At 40.4% G+C, this 23806-nt stretch overlaps 2 protein-coding genes across 2 annotated transcripts in view; one reads left to right on the top strand and one right to left on the bottom strand.

Annotated features, from left to right (window-relative positions):
- The window catches only part of LOC149435113 (potassium channel subfamily T member 1-like), a 97728-nt gene that overhangs the window by 60537 nt on the left and 13385 nt on the right, over positions 1 to 23806 (top strand). The window contains exons 14-17 of the mRNA XM_089663000.1: positions 1148 to 1256; positions 2047 to 2155; positions 8459 to 8608; positions 10220 to 10449. Of these exons, the coding sequence (XP_089519126.1) occupies positions 1148 to 1256; positions 2047 to 2155; positions 8459 to 8608; positions 10220 to 10449 (598 nt within the window). The remainder of the gene's footprint in view (positions 1 to 1147; positions 1257 to 2046; positions 2156 to 8458; positions 8609 to 10219; positions 10450 to 23806) is intronic.
- Positions 10536 to 23054, bottom strand: LOC149435114 (uncharacterized). The gene is made up of 3 exons (XM_089662999.1): positions 23014 to 23054; positions 21763 to 22861; positions 10536 to 10643 (listed from the first exon to the last, which is right to left on the bottom strand). The coding sequence occupies exons 1-3, from the start codon at positions 23052 to 23054 to the stop codon at positions 10536 to 10538; spliced, it is 1248 nt and encodes a 415-aa protein (XP_089519125.1).

The following is a 23806-nucleotide window of genomic DNA, read 5'->3' as shown; positions in this document are numbered from 1 at the left end:
AGAAGAGCTGTGGGAGGGATTCAATAGCTCCACCTACTACAGGCTGCCTGCAAAAAAAACTACTTGTGGGGTGGAGCCAAGACTAAAGCAGCAGTGATTGGTCTTCATTACAGGAAGCTCCCATTTGTACAAAGGCAAATTTTCACAATGGATTACCACACTAATCTGGACGTAATATACAAAGATCACCAAGATTCAAATATGAATACATATGCCTTATGAATCTGTATTCAGCTTTCAGCTAAATAATATTTATTTAATAAAACTGACTTCAGTAATGTAGCCAAAAACCAACTGATTGACATTGAAAATTGAATTGAAAAGCAAATTATATCTGAATTCAGCTTTTGCCATTGTAATATATAAAGACCAATAAGATACAATTTCTGATCTGGTATTTGCAGGTTTGAACAGAAATTAGAGCAGATATTTGCTATGTAGTTCTACTAGTTATGCTAGTTCATCTGAAGCCCACCACACTCTAACTGTAAATCCTCTTTAGATCTACCAATAAGTATGTAGTGCAAGGGTATGCCTGATTGGATACAAATTATTTGGATAGTTTAGGTAGGTCCACATATTACATAGTTTTGATCAGTCTGATAGTATGGTCAGATTGAAACATGCATGGTGAGCCTAAAACAGAATTTTTCAAACAGGGTGTCTTCTGGTTTCTTCAAGGGTGCCCCAAATTGGCCACAAACTGTGTACGAACCAGCAGGTGGGTCAATTACAACCTCTGAAACTGTGCAGTCCGGACGTCAGCATCCTAACAACCTTGACATCATTGGTTGATAAGGAGAACACTGGGCACCTGCACAGTATTCTTGTTTGACCCTCCCTTGTCCCTCTCTGTAAGCACTGGGGGTCATGTTATCTGCGTGCGGAAGAGAAAACGAGGAAGAATAAATGCTGGAATACTAATCAGTATCAGTGTGCAAAAGTGTATTTGCTTTGAAAAAATAATCCCCTCTAATTTTGATGTCATACATGGGCGGATGCTGCTGCATTATGTAAAATCATTTGTTTTGTTTTTTATATTTTAGAAGGGGGTGCCTTGAGATTGTGCATAGTTTAAAAGAGTGTCTCGGCTGGAAAAAGGTTGAGAAACACTGACCTCAGGGTTTGTTGTACTGTTTATTCTTAGGACCATCAGACCATCTTGAGAGCCTGGGCCGTGAAAGATTTTGCTCCCAACTGTCCTCTCTATGTCCAGATTTTGAAGCCTGAGAACAAATTTCATGTCAAGTTTGCAGGTAAGTTCAAATGTTCAAAACTGCTGTTCCATGAGTTGATATGTACACTTCGACTAAAAGGAAAGAAGGAGCGCCCGATGTCCAAAAGAATGCACTTTTGATGGTGGATTAAGAGGCATTTATTGAGAATAACAACAAGTACATCAAACTTGTCAAAGTTGTCATTATTCTCAATAAATGCCTCTTAATCTACCATCAAAAGTGCATTCTTTTGGATATCGGGCGCTCCTTCTTTCCTCTTATTACAAGTGTACATGTGGAAACGACCTTAAGGCCGTACCAGAAAGGCAGCAGCCCAAACGCTAACAGGGTTTACCGCCAGTACCCACTATTGGGTACAACTGACTGGAGGGACATCTCCCCACCCACCCACACACACACAAACACCCATCTCCACAACCACCCACCCACACAACCACCCACCTATGACCAGTGACTGATCCAGTCAGTCCAGTGCAGTCTTCAGCACAAACATGAGTAGATATGTGATTATGGGTGGTCACATGACCAAGGTAGATCATTTGTCTTGTGCGAAAGAATCATTTAGAGGAATGTGTGATCACCAAAATATTTGCAAGGTCCTGGTGTACTCTCATACTGAAGCTATAATAAGATGTTCCCACCATTCCTAATAGGTTTTTTTTTTAAATATGGAGAATGTAACGGACTTGAGTATTTTGCTCAGAAACTGAGTAAGGACAAAGCCCGGAGTTATTCTAATTTTAAGATAGATATATTGATTGATAATAGTTATTTTATTGTGGCTGATAATTTTGCCCTTTACTTCCAGATCATGTGGTATGTGAGGAGGAGTTTAAATATGCCATGCTGGCACTGAACTGTGTGTGTCCTGCTACCTCGACCCTAATCACACTGCTCGTTCACACCTCCAGGGGGCAGTAAGTTTCATTTTTATTACTAATTTGTACTGTTCTTGACTTTTTCCACACATTCTGCAGAACAGGTTGACCCATTCACATCAGTCCTTATGAGGTATGTTAAGCTATAATCCGTGCATAAAGAACAGCGCTGCTCAGTAATATCTCCAAGCACCTAATCCATAACTCAAAAGGTTAAATGTATATTAAAATTATCCCCCTTATAAGGAAGTGCAGAAAACTAATATTCATATAACAAACCCTCCTGTGCCTCTAACTCACATAAATACAGTATAAGTGCAATATAATATATAACTTTAGAGGCACAGGAGGGTTTGTTATATGTAAATTAATTTTTTTTGCACTTCCTAATAAGGGGGTTAATTTTACCTAAGCACCTATCCATATTGAGTTATTGATTAGGTGCTTGGAGATATTAGTGAGCAGCACTGTTCTATATGCACAGATTTTTTTTTAATTAATGGGATTTCCATTGAGAATGGCAGCTACTTTAGTTTTGCGTTTTTTTCTTTGAGTGGTGCAGTGGTCAAGAGAGCTGTCCTACATATTATATTCGTGGTAAGCACGGTCTGCCTTAGTCTGTGGCACTCTTTACGGCAGGCCATAGATTATGCCATTTTTTTTTCTACAACCTTGGGTTGCATTTCTCCATCAACACAGTCAGTGTTGTACAGCAGAGCTATTCTGTCCTCCTGGGGTGGGGGGGGGTGCACTGGGAGCTGTCCCTGCCGGGGAGAACACAATGATTATTGCTAGCGGCTATATCCTCTGGCAGTAATCACATGCTAAAAATCTGTCATGCTGGTTGTACCCAAGTCAATCAATGGACCAACTTTGGGTATAATCAGCCTGCCCATAGATGGACTGAATCTCAGCCTGGCCTGTCCCTACTGAACCTTATCCCATTCTTGCCGCATTTCTTGAAATACCTTTTACACTTAACCTGCCCCTTACTTTTAAACATCTCCCCATAATACGTCCTTCACTACCTAACCCTAACCCTAAAACATAAACTAGACCCATAGTCCCAGACCTTTACAGAACCATCAAATTAGGCCCTAACACTAAACCAAACTATTGTTCTGTGTATTCACCTTGTTCTCCACTGGGCGCAGGCACAGCCAATCCTCATTGAATGATACCAGTGACAAGTTATGGGAGATAATAACTTCAGATCCTGCATCAGATGGAGCTCACAAATTAATTATTTCTCTACAATTATAGACATTGCTTTGAGGCAAAAGCAATTAGCCTACCTTGAACTGTGTAAGAAAACAGACAAAGCCCTTGAAGGAACAGAGCCCAGGAACACAGTGCTGCAAGGTCAGAGTGGTAACAATTAACAGAACAAACTGTAAGAGCTTTATGAACAATGCAACAAGGAAACGCCATGCAAAGTAAAGGAAGCATGCACTTACATGTATAGCTCAGCCATATATCTGTCTCTTTCATATAGCCATTCGCTTCTGGAGATTTTCAGCTTAGAGTTTTAGTGGCTTGTGAATGCCTATTGGGGCTGGTTTATAAAATTCAGAAGAAAGATATGTTCCTTATCCAGATTGCGATTTGTGTAATTTTTCTAATGGCAGTAAAAGAATAGAAAATCGAGCACCTATCTAATAGCTGTATGTCTTATCTGTGAACAGGGGCGGACTGACAACTCATGGGGCCCCCGGGCAATAGGGGATCATGGGGCCCCTGTGTCCTTGCCCAAACTCAAAAAAGCCTATGAAAAAGGTACCAGGGGCATCTCATGGGGTCCCCTACTGACCCCGGGCCCTCGGGCAGTGCCCAAGTTTCCAAATGGTCAGTCCGCCCCTGTCTGTGAATGTATACAGGTACACTTTAAAGCATACCTAAACCCAAAACATTTAATTTATTATATTTCAGATTTCCAGTCTTTAAATGTGGTAGCTATATTCGTTCTCTTTTTTTAGGTTTTATTTTCACCTGGTGATCTGGCCAGTAACACACTCCCTGTCCTCCACCCTGGATGGAGGAGTAAGGCAGACACCTTTGGGCAACAATGTTGTCAGTTTGGGGAGAGGGTAGAGTTAGATGCACTAGCAGATATCCAGATCACACTTTTTAAGCAGTTACAGCAACATTTCTTTATTCTCTTTTGGAATAAAGGTTTTACATAATTGAATAACAGCTGATCTGCAGGCAGGTGCCTACTTTTGGGGTGCACATCTGTTGTACTGTATTGTTTGTGTTAATAAATCCTTGTACAATGGGTTATCTAGGGAGGTAGCCAGGGGTTAAGTCTTAACTCCTGAATCTTCATGGCTCTGCCCCTTGTGGTGGCGATAAATACAAGTGGAAGCAGCTTTTCAAGCAGGAGAGCATTACAGAATGTGATCTCTATCTAGGAGAGGTCGTTTCACCAAAAGGGGTATTCCGTTAGGGTGCCAAAGAGGACTAAGGATTCTATGGACTTTGCACTGCTCTGAAGTATGAGATGGCAGCCTGGATAGAAAAATAGGGTTGCCATCTCTTCAAGCCAAACCTGAACACTTTAGAAGCATATGGCAATTTTTTTTTTGTAGTATACACTTAACATATATTTTGTGATTAAATAACATTTCTGATAACATGGATTTAATCAGAAGAGTCCCCCTTTACTTCAAAGTCCACAGAGTTCCCCCTTTACATCTGAATCCACAGAGCTCCCCTTTACATCTCAATCTGCAGAGTTTCCACTTACATCTGAATCTGCATAGTTCCCCTTTACATCTGAATTCAGAGTTTCCCCTGAATCTGAATCCGTATAGCTCCCCTTTACACTTGAATCCGCAGAGTATCGCCTTTACATCTGAATCTTCAGTGTTCCCCTTCACATCTGAATATGCATAGCTTCCCATTATATCTCCATCAGCAAAGTTTTCCTTTACATCTGAATCCATATAGTTCCCCTTTACTTCTGAATCTGCAGAGTTTCCCTTACATTTGAACTTGCAGAGTTCCACTACACTGTAAGGGGGAACTCTGGGGACTATGATGTAAGTGATGCTCTGGGATCCCTAATTTAAGAGGGAACACTGAGAACTCTGATGTATGGAGGGAAACCTGATGTAAGGGGGAACACCACAGACTCTGGTGTAAAAGGGAGCTCTGATATAAAGGGGTCTCTGGTAACCCCAGCCCCCATTTACATCAGACTCCCCAGAATTACCTTTTAATCAGGGTTCCCAGAGCCCTCTTACATCAGAGTCCTTCGAGTTCCCCCTTACATCTGAGTCTGTAGAATTTCCATAACAAAAATTTAACTGGTGCCGCTCAAGGCTCCCTCAGGTCCTCTTACATGACAAACTGCTAAGAGTGCCGACAAGGGCAGAGCTCATCCCAGCTCAAAACATTCAGTAAGGAAAGGAGTCCTAGAAGTCACACCCCCCAGCGTGTTACCTCTGACCCTGGAGCTTAATCATGGGGACCATGATTAAGCTGTGGTGGTGAAGTTAATGTTTTTGGGGGCATGGCCTGACTGCAGCTTAGGCTGAGGCTGTCATACACTTCCTTACAGGGTTTTGCTGTGATGTGCGACTTCTAGGATTCCCTTTCCCTACTGCAGAATTTCCACTTACACTGTAAGGGGAGCTCTGCGGACTCTAATGTAAAGGGGAACTCTGATGTAAAAGGTGCTCTGGGAATGCTGATGTAAGAGTGGGGGCTTTGTTGTAAGGGAGGTTGCTGTGGACTCTGGTGTAAAGGGGAACTCTGATGTAAGGGGTCTCTGCTCACAAAAGCTCCCCTTACATCTGAGTCCACAGATCACCAGTGTACTAACTCAGAGGCAGGTGAGAGAAGAGAAGGAGGGTGGAGACTTCAGTCACAGACAAGGCATGGATGGTGAGACTGTAGACCTGAGGATGGAGGCTGTGTGCTGTATCAACTGAATGCTTCTCAGTAAAAGTTGCAAGTTAATCCAAATCTGCCTGGTGTGAGGTTCTTATTAAAAAGGGGGTGCATGCAATGGCATATCCAATGAACCAGGGCTTGTAGGAGTTGGCAGGAGACTTAGCTAACATTGAATGCCATGAGCAACCAGCGAGAGGTGGAGAATGCCACTGCAGCCAGCCAGCGGGAGTTGGTACTTGGCATGGGCGACAGAAACCCTGGTACTGAAGGCATCAGCGAGCTGGCTCCCTCCCTAGTGCCTGGTACCCCAAACACAGGACTGACATTATGTGTCTAGCCAGGAGGTATGGGTTAAAGTAGAACTGCAGGCAAAACTTTTTTTTTCCATTTTGGATAGAGTAAGGGAGGGTTATAACCCCTGTCAGATTTTTTTTGCCATCTGTTTCCCAGTGTGGAGATTTCCCTTCACTTCCTGTTCCATAGTCAAACAGGAAGTGAGAAGAAATCCTTGCAAATTAAGGGAATTCCTTGGGGACCCCCAGTGTCCCCATTGGACAATTTCCCCTCTATAACTTTTCTGGGGAAAACCCAAAATTTGGGGTTTTCTTTTACTCTTTCTTTTTTGCTTTCAATGATAATGGTACATGATAACAGGACAAATAGAGAGTGTGAATCTCCCTAACGGGGGGGCACATACAGCAATAAAAACTGACAAGTGTTTTAATCCCTCTCTCTATCACTATATCCAAAACTAAAAAAAAAGTTTTGCCTTTAGTTATACTTTAAACAGAGGCCTGAGCTGTGTGTGTGTGGCGGGATCCTCACATGGGAGTGAGGTTGCAATCTTGGCTGAATTGGTGAAGTGGACACAGGCTCCGCACTGTCACCCTCAAAATGCTGTTTTCATAGAAGAGGAGAAGGTGTAAAAGAGTTACTGGCCGGATCACCAGGTGAAAAACACCTAAAAAAAGAAACCACAAGTCACCACATATAACAATTGGTAAGTTGTGATATAATACATTTTTGTCTTTTGGATATAGATACGCTCTACTTGTGCTTCTTGGCACCCACTTGTGGAATACAGTTAAAGTTTATTTATGAGCATTTGAGTCCTCCCTGATCAATATTGCATACACTGATCTCTAAATATTACATATGCAGATATTAATTTCCTGTATCTCTGCACAGCCCATATGATCTTTTACAGTCTAGCCAGCCCACCGCAACTGACCTAGAATTCTGAGGATGTGCATTCCGAATATTTTACCCTGAATTGAGTTCACGCTTCTGCTACAGCGCCCATAAATACTTAATCACATGTGTGCAGTCGTGCATGTGATGGGATTTTATGGACCGGGAGATTGCTCAGCAACTGTTTAACATTTCTTGGAAAGTTTCGATATGCTTTTGGTATTTAGCTGCAGTAATTTAACTCTTGCCTTGTGGCGGTCAGTGGTGTGATGCATGAGTGTAAAGGAAACCTGTCCTCAGAGAAAGAATGATGCAGAGACTGCTGACCTCCTGAGTTGCTGAACTCTGTCTATGACCCAGAATAAGTATATAGATGAGGAGTTCTGACTTTATTCTGACCTCACTTGCCGCATGCCTGGTCTAGGTTAGTGACTCAGAAAGTATGGAAGTCCTTTCAAAGGTGAGAGGGTGAGCAATTGGTAGCCTAAAGTTTATCTCATGACAGGTTTCCATTAACCATGTTGAAGATTGTTATGTTGAAGCCTGAAATTTCAACTTCAAATCAGAGAAGTGACAGTTGCCAGTTTTCTATAGGTAATAAATCTTTTTTTCTGTTTCAAACAGATTTTAGGCCTTTTCCACATATGTGGTGGGGCTGGAAAAACAGGAGGTTTAGTGGCACCACCCACCTAAAACCACGACCACTATACAATAGAGATGGAGGGGTCTGTTCACATGCTTTGCAGCCACAGAAAATTTAGGGCTGCATGCTGAGTTGACAGTCACCACCGTCTGTCAAATTCAGCCATTTAAGTCAATGGGGCCAAGCATGAGTCCAGTTGAATTTGCCATTTGGTAAAAAAAAACAGCTAAAAAAGTAATTCGGGATACTGCAGGTTGAACACCTGACAGTGATCCAGAGAATGTGAACTTAGCCTTAGCTATGCTATGCTTTACTAAAGTTTCTCACATGTACCTGTCAGAATAAACCACAAAATATTTTTTTTTTTTATTTGCCATTTTTTGAAGGTATAACCCCCAGCAGGCTGTTCAGTCTGTCCTCATCTCCTAATACAGCCATTCTCAACCTGTTTAGCCCAGAGGAACCCCTAAAAGAATTTTCAGGTCTTGAAGGAACCCTTCCTAAAGCCAATTTTGATTATGGAGGATCTGCTCAGTTTGGATAGTAAACCCAATCAGTAATTCTTAGAAAATGTTTGTTCTAGCTAAATTTCCTCTTGCTTCTCTTTGCAGAGAAGGGCAGCAGTCCCCAGAGCAGTGGCAAAGGATGTACGGGAGATGTTCCGGGAATGAGGTCTATCACATACGCATGGGAGACAGCAAGTTCTTTATGGAGTATGCAGGAAAAAGTTTCACCTACGCTGCTTTCCACGCTCACAAGAAGTAAGAGACACTGACCATTTAGGTGTCACTGTTTAAGCATTTTTATTACCAGAGGTCAGTAGTGCCTAGATGCCCTGACCAAATCTAGCAGCAAGAGTATGCATTGTTTAAATGAAAATGTTTGAATGTGACTAATATAGCTACCTAATAATAAATGTGTATATGTATATATATATATATATATATATATATATATATATATATAACTCTTTTTTTTTTTAAACTTTTATCATGAATAATTTTTTAACACACTTTAATGTAAAGTGACAACCTGCTCCACAGAGAGAGACACAGTAGTGACAGCTATAAACAAACTTCATGTGATCATCATGAATTAGCTTTGGATTACTAATTAGAAATGGAATTGAGATCAACATTCTCTTAACATGGGTCAGTATGTCTTAGAGTATTATTCTACAGATTGCAGTTGTGAAGGGGTTATGGTAAGGAAAATGCAGTAGATCAAGAATGCAATTCTTTTTTTTATTTTTTATTAAAAAATGTTTATTGCGATTTTTTAAAGAACATACACACGGATATTAAAGGATATCACAGTCCACCAAGGCACCTTGCCTATTTAAGTGCCGAGGCTACAGATGTTTCATTCATAAGTTACAGGAAAATGTAAAAACAACACTCATACCTAGGTAGAACTATAAGCCAAGTAGACATTGGTGAAATCATATAGGAATTAGAATGAGCATTGAAGGAAGACAGTGAGCCCCAGAATAGTGGGGAAAAATGCATCGGTGGTCTGTTCCTCAGCATAATTAGAATGTCAAAAATAAAAAACTTAAAATAAATCAGATTAAAGAGGAGAAGCTGATGAAGGAATGGGAATGGAGAAGGGAACACGGCTTGTAGGAGAGGGCAGCCCAACAAATTTTAGTGATCTTATAGATGACTGAGCCAGTGGTCATAATTAGGCAGTATAAAGTGGTTCACCCAGGGGGCCATTATGTAATCAAATTTTGCTATGTTGTGGTTAAGTGTTGTTGTCCTCTTGTCATTTATCATGAGCACTGCAATAGGCTGGAAAACTCATGTCCACAGCTTTTCCATACTGGACATTGCCACCAAATATGCAAAGAGTGTCAAATTCTACGCAGCTGCAAAAGCATCTATGGGAGTAGCTAAGTACATAAGTGGCAACACAGGTAGAAATCCGGTACCCTCTAGCTTACAGCTTGATGTTTGTCTCAGGAATCCAATTTTTAATGACGTTTACCAAAAGAAAAGCAGTGGACAAAAATAAGTCAACTGTCCTTTTGTGGACACACAAACCCCCTTTCGAAAGGTAAAGTTCTATGTTACCCTAAGAAAAAACTTATATCCCTGAAATGTTGGTCTTTTAATTGAACATTAAAGAGAAATGGATTCCTAGCGTTCTGCTTCTTCTGATGCAATACCACCCATTGTACATTGGTCTGTGAGATATCTGTGTGGGGTGAACTTTTTCCAATAGCAAATAATTTTATTACACACATAACCCAAGGGCCGTTTTAGACATTTATTAATTTTTGGTTTTTAGTTCTTGTACTTTTCCAAGGTTGTGAATTGTCTCTGTCTGAAGCGTGGTGACCATAATAACATGGTGATGTTGTGTTGAAGGTATGGCGTCTGCCTGATAGGCGTGAGGAGAGAGGAAAATAAGAGTATTCTGCTGAACCCTGGACCACGGCACATCATGGCCAGCTCCGACACCTGTTTCTATATCAACATCACCAAAGAGGAGAACTCAGCCTTCATCTTCAAACAGGAGGAGAAGCAAAAGAAGAAGGGAAGAGGAATATATGGTGAACCATCTCGACTTCCTGTTCACAGCATCATTGCCAGCATGGGTAATTGTTTACTGTCCTATGAAGCTGGTTATACCTAAATCAGCACATTTTCTGCTTATAGGTGCTCACAGTTTTTTAATAATTTATTATCCATCAACTTCTGATGATAGGACTTGAAACATCACGTTATTATAAGGCCAGTTAGTATACAGCTGTTTCAGGCTTGATATGCTTAGATATGGGTACTTGGAAGCCTATGAAATAAGGTTTAGGGGTTATCAAGACAGGACAAGGAATCCCCAAGCCTTACGCCATAGAACTCTAGTCATTACAGCTGTATGGAAGTTGGAACTAATGGCTCTATATTTTGAATGCAGCTGTAAATTGGTCAATGTGCCTATATAGATGCATGCCTCCTCCCCACCCACTCACCAAAATTAAGAACGAATTTCCTTGTTTCTTCTGCACTTGTGTTGGAGGTAATGACATGTGACTGTAACATACTGTATTTTTGAGCAGTTCATAAAATGCTGGGTGAAAATAATAACTATAAAAGTAGTAGTGCCAGAGAGCTGTGTACTGTTTCAAAGTAAATGGATAAAGAGCAAACGCGTGTTATATTGTGTTATGAGAACATTGTGAACAGCAGGACACAAATAGCCCAGAAACAGCTGTCACAGCTGGTGATAATAGATTCATATAGCCTGGTAAACCTTGGAGATGTGCTGCAATCACATGGCACTCCCAGGAAGCGAGCCCAGGAAATTACCTTGATACAGAACATTCCGTCTGTTCTTCTATGTAACCTTTTCATTGCCATCTGTCACCTTCTGAATAAACTGGGTTTACCAGTGAAGAGAGCAACAGCCAAATTGAATAAAGTATGTCTACTGAGCAAACTAGCACAAAAGACGTTCCTTTTTTTAATTTCCCGCCTGTAGCATAGTTGCTGTATATTTTTCACTCCTTCTGTTACATTTTGAATTATCCTTTTTCAGGATTCTTCCCTGAACACTTTTTCAAATCTTACCAGCTGTAGCCCCTGATTTGTATCTCTACAAGCCTCTGAAGTACTGACTGTACCTGCAAATCATGCACAATGTAGGTTACAGCAGCCTCAAGAGTGGAACAACATGGCGGAAATTCATTTTTTTTCACTTATATGATAATGAATCAACATTTTGTATCTATTCATACCTGTTTAAATATGAAAGATTTTCCTAACTGAAATGTATAAGCAAAAGTGATGCATTGGTTTGTTTTTTGTGCATTAAATTAAAGTAGCACTTTAAAATATCTTACCCAAAGAGACAAAACAGATACACCTAAACATCTTTCTATGGGTATACAGGATTATAGCTAAAGTTTCCAAAACATAAAACTTTTTTTTAACTTAATGCTTTGCCACTTGCTGTGCCACCCTTCCCCCAAACACTTGACTGAGTCCTATATTGATCCAGTGCTGCGCCTGTCTGCAGGAATGCTCCCTTGACTTTCTCTTCTCACAAGAGCATTGAGCAACAGCGGGAATTATTGGCTCCCGCTGCTGTCAATCAAATCCTGTGAGCAGAGAGCAGGAGCAAGCCAATCTGTGTCTGTCTATGGACACACACTGCCCAGTTCAGGAGCAAGCCTGAATATCTGCATAATGACGTCTTCAAGGGGCAGTCATTCATGACGAAACTAGTAGGGCTTGGCTTGCTGGATGCCGACGTCTGTGGAGAGGATTGAGTCACAAGCGCTGTAGTGAGTGTGCGGGGAACAGGAGACTGTTATACCATTTGCTGTTTTATGCTGTTATACTGGTGTCGGTGAAGACACCCTTTTTGTGAGTGTACATCTTTATTAAATTGTTGGATACTTTTATAAAAAAAAACTGGCTGCACCAGGATTTTTTCTTTCATTCCCAAACATGACCTCGGTGGAGAGATATAAAAAGAGAGAGTGATATAATGCTCCTGGAACCGTTATATATTGAGTGGTGGATACCTACCTTATGGATGATTGTGTAGCTATTGATCATCACACCCGAGAAGTTGATTTATTGCATCTGCTCCCAGAGCAAAAAGCGTTTTTTACTGATCTAGAGATTGATCAGCATGGAGCTCTGGTGAGTTACCCAACTTTACTTTGGTGGTGGATTTTGGCACAATTTCTTTGAGAGCACTTGAATTTGAAAAGGATTTGTTTGGACATTTGAAGAAATTCAAAACTGGACAATTTTTATATTCACTGATTTAATTATTTAAATTACTTATGCACTAAAAAATTGTTTTGCACATAATTTTGATATTTTTTGATATTAATTGAGAATAGATATATATATCTTTTGCACTAATGTTTCTACACTAAATTAGGAATAGTTTGTGGTTTTAGCGCATTCCTTTATTTAAGGATGTTATCCATCTCTGAGCCGATCACAGTATTGATAGGAATGGCAGGTAATTATCCACTAAATAACCATGATTGTAACCTCTAGTTCTTTCCCATAATTCCCTATTCTTACAAACATGGGATTGTTGCTGCTTTGCCATAAGTGGCCTAATCCTCCTAAATTTGCTGTACAGGATCCAGTTAATTCAGACCTGTAATCCACTTTGCAAGTCTGATTTATTCACCACAAATCATCTGCATTTAGTGAACAGAAGAATGGGCCAAGTCAAGGGAAGGACTAGGCTGAGAGCCAGGGGAGAATTAGTCACCTGAGCCAGTACTAATAAGATATACTGTATTTTACTAGTAGCCCTGATCAGGGATACCTTCACCATCCAGACATCTGTTGGAGCAGCACCAGCACTCAGTGACACTTGCTGCTCATTATAATGCTATCTGCTCCCCCTTCAGACCTGCAATCAGAGTTTCTAGCACTAACTTACATAACAGATCTGAGATGTCAAGTGACTGAATGCTGACAGATATAAAGAAAGATGATGCTGCAAGATGTAGAAAAGTGTATCACAGCAAACCATGTCCTTTGGGAACACTTTCATTATGCTCATTAGTCAATACACTTTCCTTAGCCCATACAGATCTGTTACTACCATGAAAGGGATAATTAGTTGGGTTTAAACCAAGGCTTTTAGTCCTCCTCTAGGTCCAGTCCTCTTTTACTCCTACCCACAGCACTCAGCCAGAGGGTGGGTATTACAGCAGCAGTGGAGATCCCTCTTCCTCCGGTTATCAAGTGAATGGGCCAGTAGGTGAGTGAGTTTGATGATGTGACATAACTTTGTCAGTTCTCTGTTTTATCATGATGTGGATCCCCTTGCTTGGTCTTTACATCATGGTTACATGGTGCACTCATAAACTCACATGTCACATCTTGGCATAGGTTTTGATTTCCTATTGTTTCATTCACTTATCTGACCCTAGGTTCCAAAATATGGATGGGACTCGGACTTCAGATAGATACACAGGTGGAAGGGCCACTGTGTATTCTGCAAACAGGAATTGAGCTTCTAATAGGGCCAGAGATAATATGCAGTGAACCTTGATTATCTGCTTTTTTTAAAAAAATCTGATACCTCTGAATAAGGGGGACCTGTGACAGTCTCCCACCTCCTTCAATACAGCATTCACTACTTACACAGCCAATCTCAAGGCTTGAATTTTGTCACATGGAGGGTGAGGAAGCTTGTATGGCCATGTACAGAAGGTATAGAAGGGATGAAGTAGCATACTGGAGAAATATGGGTAGGTTTGGCATTTCTATTTTTTTTTTCCTGTACAGAATCACATTACGACTTAGTATAAAATATTGCACAGAGAAAATTTTAATATTTTGTTGCAGTGCACAAGCACCGTGTGCCTATGCATTAATGCATACAGTCTATACATTTTATTCTACCTCTTTAATATAGAAGTCTATTCTGGTCCGTGTCTAGGGCCCATGCGGGATCTTCTGATTCTTTGAAGTCATGTAAATTGTAATCATCTCATTGTAGCCGAAGGCATTTTGTATGTTAAAAAATTCCCCTGGAAATAAGTAACATTTAATTATATATTCTCTATAGTCTGCAGGCAATGTATTAACCCTGCTCTAGTTAGACATTCACTGCACTGCAGTTTTAGATAACGAGGAATTGATATCTTGGCATTCTATAACTTCTATAATTAATGGCATTGAGAAAAACTGGGGCACAGCAAAAATAGTGGTACTGCCTTCTCCTGGCATGTGCCTTCCTTCCTCTCTTAAAGTGTAACTCCACCTTCAAGTACATTTTTGGCTTTATGCATGCCTTACAGTTTTCACCAATCTAATTGGTTTCCTTGGCTTTTCTGTATGCACACTTGACAGCAGTTGAAACTTGATAGCCAGGAGATGCACCTTAGATCCCTGCTTTTAGAAGCATTTTTTAACTCAGGTTATCTTTGTTACCAAGCAAACTTGAGTCCTTTGAAGTGTGTTTTAGGGCATACTGATTTAGTAAAGGATTAGAGGTTCTCTTAGCAGAATAAATGTTCACTTTGCAAAATTAATGTTAGTAAATTAGGTGAAGCTGTTGTCACTTTGAAAGCTCAATAATGTACAAAGAAAAAAATGTATATTTTTATATGACCTTCGCGCATGATTTGGATATGGCAAATGAACATAGATTAATTTTTTTCACTAACGTTCTCTTTGCAAAGTTAACATCTATTTAGCTAGGTGAACAGCTTTAATTATCAGCCTCGGTGTATTTGTTAGTCACCCCTACAGCTTGCATTCTCATTCTTGCAAACGTATCAGTGACAACATAAAACTAGACTAGCTCTAAACACAAGTGTTAACTATAAAGGACCTTTGGCCTCTGAACCACTGCAAACCGATCTTTTCTATAGTCCAAAAGCAGATGGGATTTTCGTGTCACTCTGACAATTACATGCATATGTCTCAGTCATCTGATATTTTAGAGTCAAGGAAAACTCTTAATTTCCCTAACTCCTCTTTTCATTTGCCTTCTGAATCATTCCATTTTGGTTGACTTGGAAAAGATAATTAATGGTAATTGGTAATTGTGCTTCTTTTTTTCAAGTAAATAGACATGAAAGGCTGTCAGTGTAAGAGCCTTGTAAATGATGTCTGGAGTTTGACTGTTACCATTTAATTTGTTCCTATAGATTGATAGTATAATAGATACTTGTGAGAAGCATTCACTAGCCCTGTGAAAGTCTACATCTCTCATGTTTTATTTATAAATATATATATATATATATATATTTATTATTATTTTTTTTTTACATTTTGTCATTCTGAAAAAAGTGAATCCTTACATGCTTATGGAAGATATCATGTATTTAGTATAAAATATACTTCTTTAAAATATGAATTATGGTTATTCTGTTAAGAACTGGCAAATAAAAGGTTTAGATGTTTTACCCGACCAGCAAATATGAAATATTGTATACTAATATTTTGTATTTTAATATTCAACCAGCAGGTAGTCTTGTAAGTTTCTTTTCACAAGATTACTATAGTAGTCTTTTCTGCTGTGTGAAAAAAATGCCTGTTAACAGAGCTCAATAGCTCAAACTCCAACTTCCCCACAACTGAATGAGACACAGTAGCACTGGATCCTGCCTTCGGCGGGTGTTATGCAGCTCCAGGGTTGTGGTCAGACCCTGAAGACCCCCCTGCAGATATTCCCACCATGACAGGCAAAGGCTGGACCATGGACAGAACCAGGGACATGCACAAGGTAAGACAAGGTTTCCCTGTGCCCTCCGACATACCAGTTCCTGGCTTACATGTCTTGATTGATGGCTCTGTAATATGCACTAAAACCTTATTCTTCAAGACATACCACAGTGCTATGCACAATAACAATTCATGGGCACATGTGTAAGGAGACGTGCACTCTTGGTGATTTTCCTTAACTGTTTTTCCCAACCAGAAGATTCTTTCCAGTTTCTGATGTGTTTACAAGACTCTTAGCTGCACACTTTCTGCACTTTTTGCCCACAACACAAGCTGATTAAATTGCCAAACCATGTGTTGACCAACTCCAAAAATAAACAGGCATTGGTATTCAGTTAGCACCTGGGTTACCGCAAATCATTCATAAGGAACATGTTGAACCCTCATAATCCATTCCATAAGTACCTTGCAGGGAATGCCCTTACTTGGCAATAGAGGATTACAGATGCATGGGATTTCTCATCTCCTCTTGCCGTATGCTGGTTACTGTAGATACATTTATCAAGGCAGTGCATACTAGTCTCAGCTAATATTATATTATAAATATCCATGAATGTTCTGCTGAAGAGGACCTTCTGTAGAAAGACATTTGTCACTCTGAATAAGGAAAGTTGGCCTTTATACAATAACTGGCCAGACCCTGTGTCTCTGGTCGATCTTATAACCCTTTTCCTATCTCTTGATGCTTTGCACACCTTGTGCAACCATCTACTACATAGAACATGTTTTTGTCACCCACTGGGAATGCTACAGGACCTCATGACCATCTCAAGCTATTCTTTTTAATAGAGAGATTCACTGCTGCAGGGACCTTCATGAGATCTACGCCATGTCTTGATTGAAACCTGCCCCCCTTTCTCTCAGGTCTTTCTAGAGGATCCCCCCTTGGGGTTCCTCCCCTTGTTCCCACCTGCTTCAGTGGTAATTTTCCCATCCAAGCGAGGCCTCTACCCTTTGTGAGTGAGTGCTTCTTTTCCTTTCTTTGCCCACACCCCCCTTAAAATCAAGTTCTGGGGCATAAGCAGCACCTAGAGTCTGCACCTGTCCTTAGAATGGAGGCACCTCCAAAATTCTTTTTCATGTTTCTCCTAAATCATTGTTTAGTTGAAAGCTCCTCTCTACTGAGAGCTTTCTCTACTATTACCATTTTGTTTTGGGCCCAATGGCTTTCTTGTGTTCTTCCTGTGTACCTGTTGCAGCTGTTTAGCTGTATTATTGCCCACCCCTTGATTGTTGCTTGGGGGGGAAGTCCCATGGTCCATGAATCTATTATTGTGTTCTCTACTGTGCAATAGAGATAAGAGGAATTTTAACATATCTATATGTAGAGCCGCTGAGTATTTTGGGTTTCCTGTCTGTCCTGAGTCTGCTTTGGAAGTACAGCCCCTGCTGACACCACCCTGAAACTTTGACCAGGAGGACTCCCTGGCTTTGAACCATAAAATAAACACACAGTTTAAGGTGAGCAAATATTCTAATTATATTGAGGTCAGAGTATAAAGAGTGCACACACAACAAGAATGACAGTAGATGTGAATAAAAGAAAAATTAAACACCCTAAAAGGTTCAACAGAGTAATAAGGCACAGTATCACTTTAATCGAACCCAAATGTCCTGCAGGATCAGAATTTGAACATCATTTCCAGCTTCTGAGATATCTCTCCCCAAGTGTGCTGGAGTGAACTATCAAAATGTCAGGCTAACTCACTTTTGGGTTCTCATTTGCCGTTAACTGAGTTTAACTCTTGAGATTAATGCTTTTGTTATGAGTAAAATTGTCCCCTTTTGTACCTCTTTAAAGAATGGTGACAAATCTTCTGCACGCTTGATGGGGCCCTAGTCGGTGCCCAAGGTTTAGATCCCTCCTTGTGTAAGAGCAAGATTTCCTCAAGATGGTATAGTCACAGAAAGATTCCCCTTTAATTGATGTTGAAACTGGGTAAGGTCTCTTTAACACCTTAGCCAGCCTGGAGGAGGCTTGAAATGAGATACTAGTGTAATCCTGTCTGCAGGGAAACGTGCTGTAGCCAGAGTCCTGCGGTTTCAGGACTGTAGTGAGACACTAAAGCAGTAGACCATAATACAGAAGGGGCTAGGCATATAGTATGTACTCTCCAGCGCCTCAGGATATGCACAGCCAAAAGGGAAGCCAAGGGTATCAGGACAGCGAAAACCAAAGGAAATGCTTCAGGGGTGCAGCCCTCCTCAGATGGGGAAATCAGCCACTGGATAAAGAGAAAACAGGTGGCGCACACACCTAGTCCATTATCCAAGGTTTATTGTAAAGAGCGAAAAATAATAAAAACATACTCACAAACGAAGCATGTATCTAAAAAGCATAGAAAAATGACGATGGCCACAACGGCAGGCAAGGTGCCCTCACTGTCAGTGCGGTCAAATGGCTGACGCGTTTCATCACCCGCAAGGCTCCCACTTTTCATCCATTACACATCTGCATCAGAGGCTGGTCATTAGCTCTGAGGAAAGGGATTCGTCCCCGAAATGCGTCAGCCATTTGACCGCACTGACAGTGAGGACAACTTGTCTGCCGTTGTGGCCATCGTCATTTTTCTATGCTTTTTAGACACATGCTTCGTTTGTGAGTATGTTTTTATTATTTTTTACTCTTTACAATAAACCTTAGATAATGCACTAGGTGTGTGCGCCACCTGTTTTCTCTTTATCCAGAAGGGGCTAGGCAGTGTGGGCCTCAGTGTGATAATCTGTGGTGTAAAGTATTCTGAAATTAATAATTAAATTAACACAGTCACTTGTAACTTGTGATAATCTGGGTTATGGAACCCTCTCACCCGGTTTGTAGCCTTTTCAGCATAAAAGGTAGTCTCTCTGTTAGGGGCCCCTGTGTTCTCTTGGTCCCTTCGTTAAGAACTGATTCAGATGACAGCACTATGATCTGCATTCTGCATGATTGACTGTCCTGCATGCCAGTGATACCAGCAGTCTGCAGTCCTTCTTTCCTTCTCCCCAAGACTGCCCAATCCATCCCAGATCTCTGGAGTCCCACACGGCCTTCTCCACACGCACCTTTCCTTCGCCTCTCACTATCTACTTCCTGTAAAGTTCCCAGGCTTCTCAAAATATACTGTACGCTCCCGCCCCTTTGCCAGCTCTTCTGGGAAATGTAGCGTGTTCACTCCTTGTCTGAGTGCAGAAGTCCCGCTGCCAGCTTTCAAGTTCAACAAGGCTTTGCTTCAATAGAGTCTGAATGACTGAACCGCACAACACTGCCATCTTGTGTTTAATTACCATCCTGCAAACAGTATTAATGCAGTGTGTTACATATACATTCTGTATCTTAGAGTACAGTACAAGACACAGGTCCCTCTCCTCTCTTCTCTGTGATCTCTCTATTGCTAACACAATTGGAGACTCACAGAGTGCATGGAGTTATATGAGGACTCTTGAGGGTGGACCCAGTAAAGCTTTTGCCAGTGTCCAATCACCTGAAGGTAGTGGCATATAACCCACAGTCTGTGACTTGATCCTTGTGTCTTGTACTGTACTCCAAGATACGGAATTTACAGTTATGTCAAAATCCCCTCTATTTACCTTACACAGCAATGATCAGGTCAAATGTTATTAGAGGCAACTCTTTTCGACACAGTGCAAGTTGGAAGAAAGTTATGTTTTTCCTGGGAATTCAGTTGTAATTTTTTTACAATGCTTATAGGTACAGAAGAGGATGAGGGTTTGTTTCGTAGTATTGCATGTTTAGAAAATACTTTATATCAGATTCACTTTAAGGTTGTTATACTGCCAACTTCTCCTATTAGGGTCTCCTGACAAGTGCTGACTTGTTATACTGAAATGCACACCATCTTTTAGGTTGTCCTTCAACCATTCCTCCTTCTGTGGGTTAATGACAACGGAGTGAATGGAGGTGGCACAAAATCCCCTGAGGGTTTCCGTGAAGGATTAAGTCGCGTAACAAAGGACAGTTGACAAGCTGTGAGATCAAACTGCCCAGAAAAGACAGTATTTGGAAAGATTGCCATTATTTAATTCTGGCATAGCAAAATTAAATTCTGTCATATATCCTACTGTCAAGGAATAAGTCCCAGCCAATAGCTGCTAGAGCATGACAGGTCTTGTAGGTCATGTCTAGGTTCTGCTCTGATATGGGATGTGATGGAATCCTTTAGAGTCAATCAGGTGTTTGTAGTGCCAGCAAGGAGGTTTCTACAGCTGTAGAAGGTTTTTAGGAGTTTAGTTAGCAGACCCCTGCTGTTATATGAACTGCTGATACTTATTACTGAATATCTATAGCTTAGCAGATAATAGATCAGTTCATGAAGGAAAAATTCAGTTCATAAAAAACCAAAGTAGATCGCTGGACTTGGGTGCTGGCAGCTTTCAAAGCGGAAAGATTGGCTTTGGCACAGAGAGTTACAGAGAGGGTTGGTGTGAGGCTTAAATAGAAAGATATTATTAGGGTTGCGAGGCGGATTATTGTGCAGGTCACAGTATTAAGAATAAATTCTAAGTACAATAACTACAGACTTTCTGAAGAAAGTGGACCGCTTCAATTCTACCCAGGGTCCATAACAGGAATTTGTAACACTATTTGGGGGGAATATATGTATAATGCAATGTATATTTTGAAATCACTGATATTCTTTTAGAAAAGTTATATGAATAAAGGAATACATGGTTTTATATTCTGTGGTACTGAGTATATGTGCCTAGAAAGCCCATAATTGTACTTTGAATTTATTCTTCAAATCTGGGACGTGGCACTGTTATATCTAATTGGTGTGACCATTAGCCACTTGATGGTCGCCCAACTTCTTTTTATCAAAGTTAGTATTAGACATTACAGGAAGGGTTTGTGTTCTGGTTACAGAGTTAGTGTTAGGGTCATAAAGAGGGTTAGTGTGAGGGTTACAGGAAGGATTAGTGTTAGGGTTACACGGAGGGTTAATGTAAGTGTTGCAGGGAGGGTTAGTATAAGTGTCACTGAGTGGAGTAGTGGTAGAATGTAGAGAATGTTAAAGTGATTGTAAACCCTCACTTTGTAAAACAAAATAGAAAATGAAAATAGAAATGAAAGGCAAAACGTTTGTGTATAGAAATAAAAACATTATAAAGACCTTTTTTTTCCACTTTTTTCATAAGTGATCACATTCCTTCTGTTCTTAGCTACAGAAGAGCTGGGGGAGGAGAAACAGCAGCACACTGATGCCACCTGTGCAGGGGAGGCTTGTCAGGACAAGTCTGATCATTGGAGGAGAGCAGGCGGAATTCTCAGCGCAGCTAGAGAACTGACCACACTGTGCTCTCCTACTAGCGTGGTCAGTTTTTATTAGGAAAGCAAAGGGACTGGCAGAAACAGGAGGGATTTCACACAAAGGAAGCAATACAAAGACAACAGCATACTTTTTCATACAAGTACATGGTACAGCAGGCACATATTGGGAATATGAAATGTTGGGTTTAGATATTCTTTACTGAGAGAATGAAGAATATAGGGAGAGTTAGTGTGAGAGTTACAGAAAGGTTTGTTGGGGGGGTTACAGGGAATGGTAACAGGGTGGTTTTCTTATTTCTGTTATCAGTTGTTAGGGTTTTTGGTGGGGTTAGTGTGAGGGTTACAGGAACGGTAAGTGTACGGTTGCAGAAAGGGTTAGTGTTAGGGTTATTGGAAGGGTTAGTGTTAGGGTTATTTGAAGGGTTACTGTTAGTGTTTTTGGAAGGGGTAGTGTTAGGGTTATTGGAATGGTTAGTGTTAGTGGAATGGTTAGTGTTAGAGTTATTGGAAGGGTTAGTTTTAGGGTTATTGGAAGGGTTAGTGTTAGGGTTATTGGAAGGATTAGTGTTAGAGTTAGTGTTAGGGTTATTGGAAGGGTTAGTATTAGGGTTAGTGTTAGGGTTATTGGAAGGGTTAGTGTTAGGGTTATTGGAAGGGTTAGTGTTAGGGTTATTGGAAGGGTTAGTGTTAGAGTTAGTGTTAGGGTTATTGGAAGGGTTAGTATTAGGGTTAGTGTTAGGGTTATTGGAAGGGTTAGTGTTAGGGTTATTGGAAGGGTTAGTGTTAGGGTTATTGGAAGGGTTAGTGTTAGAGTTAGTGTTAGGGTTATTGGAAGGGTTAGTATTAGGGTTAGTGTTAGGGTTATTGGAAGGGTTAGTGTTAGGGTTATTGGAAGGGTTAGTGTTAGGATTATTGGAAGGGTTAGTGTTAGGGTTATTGAAAGGGTTAGTGTTAGAGTTATGAGAAGGGTTAGTGTTCGGGTTCTTGGAAGGGTTAGTGTTAGAGTTATGAGAAGGGTTAGTGTTCGGGTTATTGGAAGGGTTAGTGTTAGGGTTATTGGAAGGGTTAGTGTTAGAGTTAGTGTTAGGGTTATTGGAAGGGTTAGTGTTAGGATTATTGGAAGGGTTAGTGTTAGGGTTATTGGAAGGGTTAGTGTTAGAGTTATGGGAAGGGTTAGTGTTAGGGTTTTTGGAATGGTTAGTGTTAGGGTTATTGGAAGGGTTAGTGTTCTTGGAAGGGTTAGTGTTAGAGTTATTGGAAGGGTTAGTGTTAGTGTTCTTGGAAGGGTTAGTGTTAGGGTTATTGGAAGGGTTAGTGTTAGAGTTATTGGAAGGGTTAGTGTTAGTGTTCTTGGAAGGGTTAGTGTTAGGGTTATTGGAAGGGTTAGTGTTAGGGTTATTGGAAGGGTTAGTGTTAGGGTTATTGGAAGGGTTAGTGTTAGGGTTATTGGAAGGGTTAGTGTTAGAGTTATTGGAAGGGTTAGTGTTAGGGTTATTGGAAGGATTAGTGTTAATGTTATTGGAAGGCTTAGTGTTAGGGTTGCAGGGAGAGTAGTGTGAGGGTTACAGGGAGGGTTGGCATTTTGGTTGCAGGTAAAGTTAATGTTTGGAGTATAGATTGTTCAGGCTATTGGGAGGGTCAGGAAAGGTGAGTGTTAGAGGGGCTTAGTTCCAATCACTTTGTGAAAATATATTGTTCAGCGACAACGTTTTGGTGCATTCTTTCCTGTAAATCTTATTTTTAGTATTTTGCTGCAATTACATGAGACACAATATTTGGATGATGCTTCAAAAAGTTTCCGCACTTTCATATATATATATGTTAACAAACATATGGAAACTTTTTGAAGAACACTAGTATTTTAAAATGATATAGATTTGAATTTGCAACCTCCAGCCTCTTCTGTTTTGCCCAGATGTTTGGAATGGGAGTACTAAAGCATGGCCAAGCAAGGGTAAAGTATTTGTTACTGAACAGCAAACAGTGCATGAGTGTGGTTTGTCTCTAATGGGTAAACAATGCTTGAGTACAGTATTTGGCACTAAATAGCAATAATTTATGTCTGAGCAGGAAAATGTATTATTATTTATATGAAAATGAACATTTACTATTTTAAAAAGAATTGTACTTCTATTAATACATCACTAAGGTCTCTAAAGTCTCTATTTCCTACAATGCATTGCTACATGATGGTTGTTCTTTATTGCTCCTTCTTAGTTTGTCTGACAGTCAATGTACCCATTGAAAATAATTGTCAACAGCTGTTATGACAAAAAGTGGAGAGGAGTGTATTGTATTGGGCCACTGAGGAACCTGTCTAATGGCCATAATAAAATATCTATGTCATAAAAAATAGATGAGCAAGCTTGTAAAATGTCAAAGTAAAAAAAATACTTTTCCTTTACAGCAAATATACTTTCACTTAAAAAAAGGACAAATTATCTAGATGTATCTTTCTGTGTTAAATTTTC

This window comes from Staurois parvus, unplaced genomic scaffold (assembly GCF_062004578.1).
Source record: "Staurois parvus isolate SC_StPar_1 unplaced genomic scaffold, SC_StPar_1.0 ptg001608l, whole genome shotgun sequence".
NCBI classification, from domain to species: domain Eukaryota; kingdom Metazoa; phylum Chordata; class Amphibia; order Anura; family Ranidae; genus Staurois; species Staurois parvus.
Note: the sequence above shows the minus strand (reverse complement) of the source record. Positions and strands in the feature narration are given on the sequence as shown.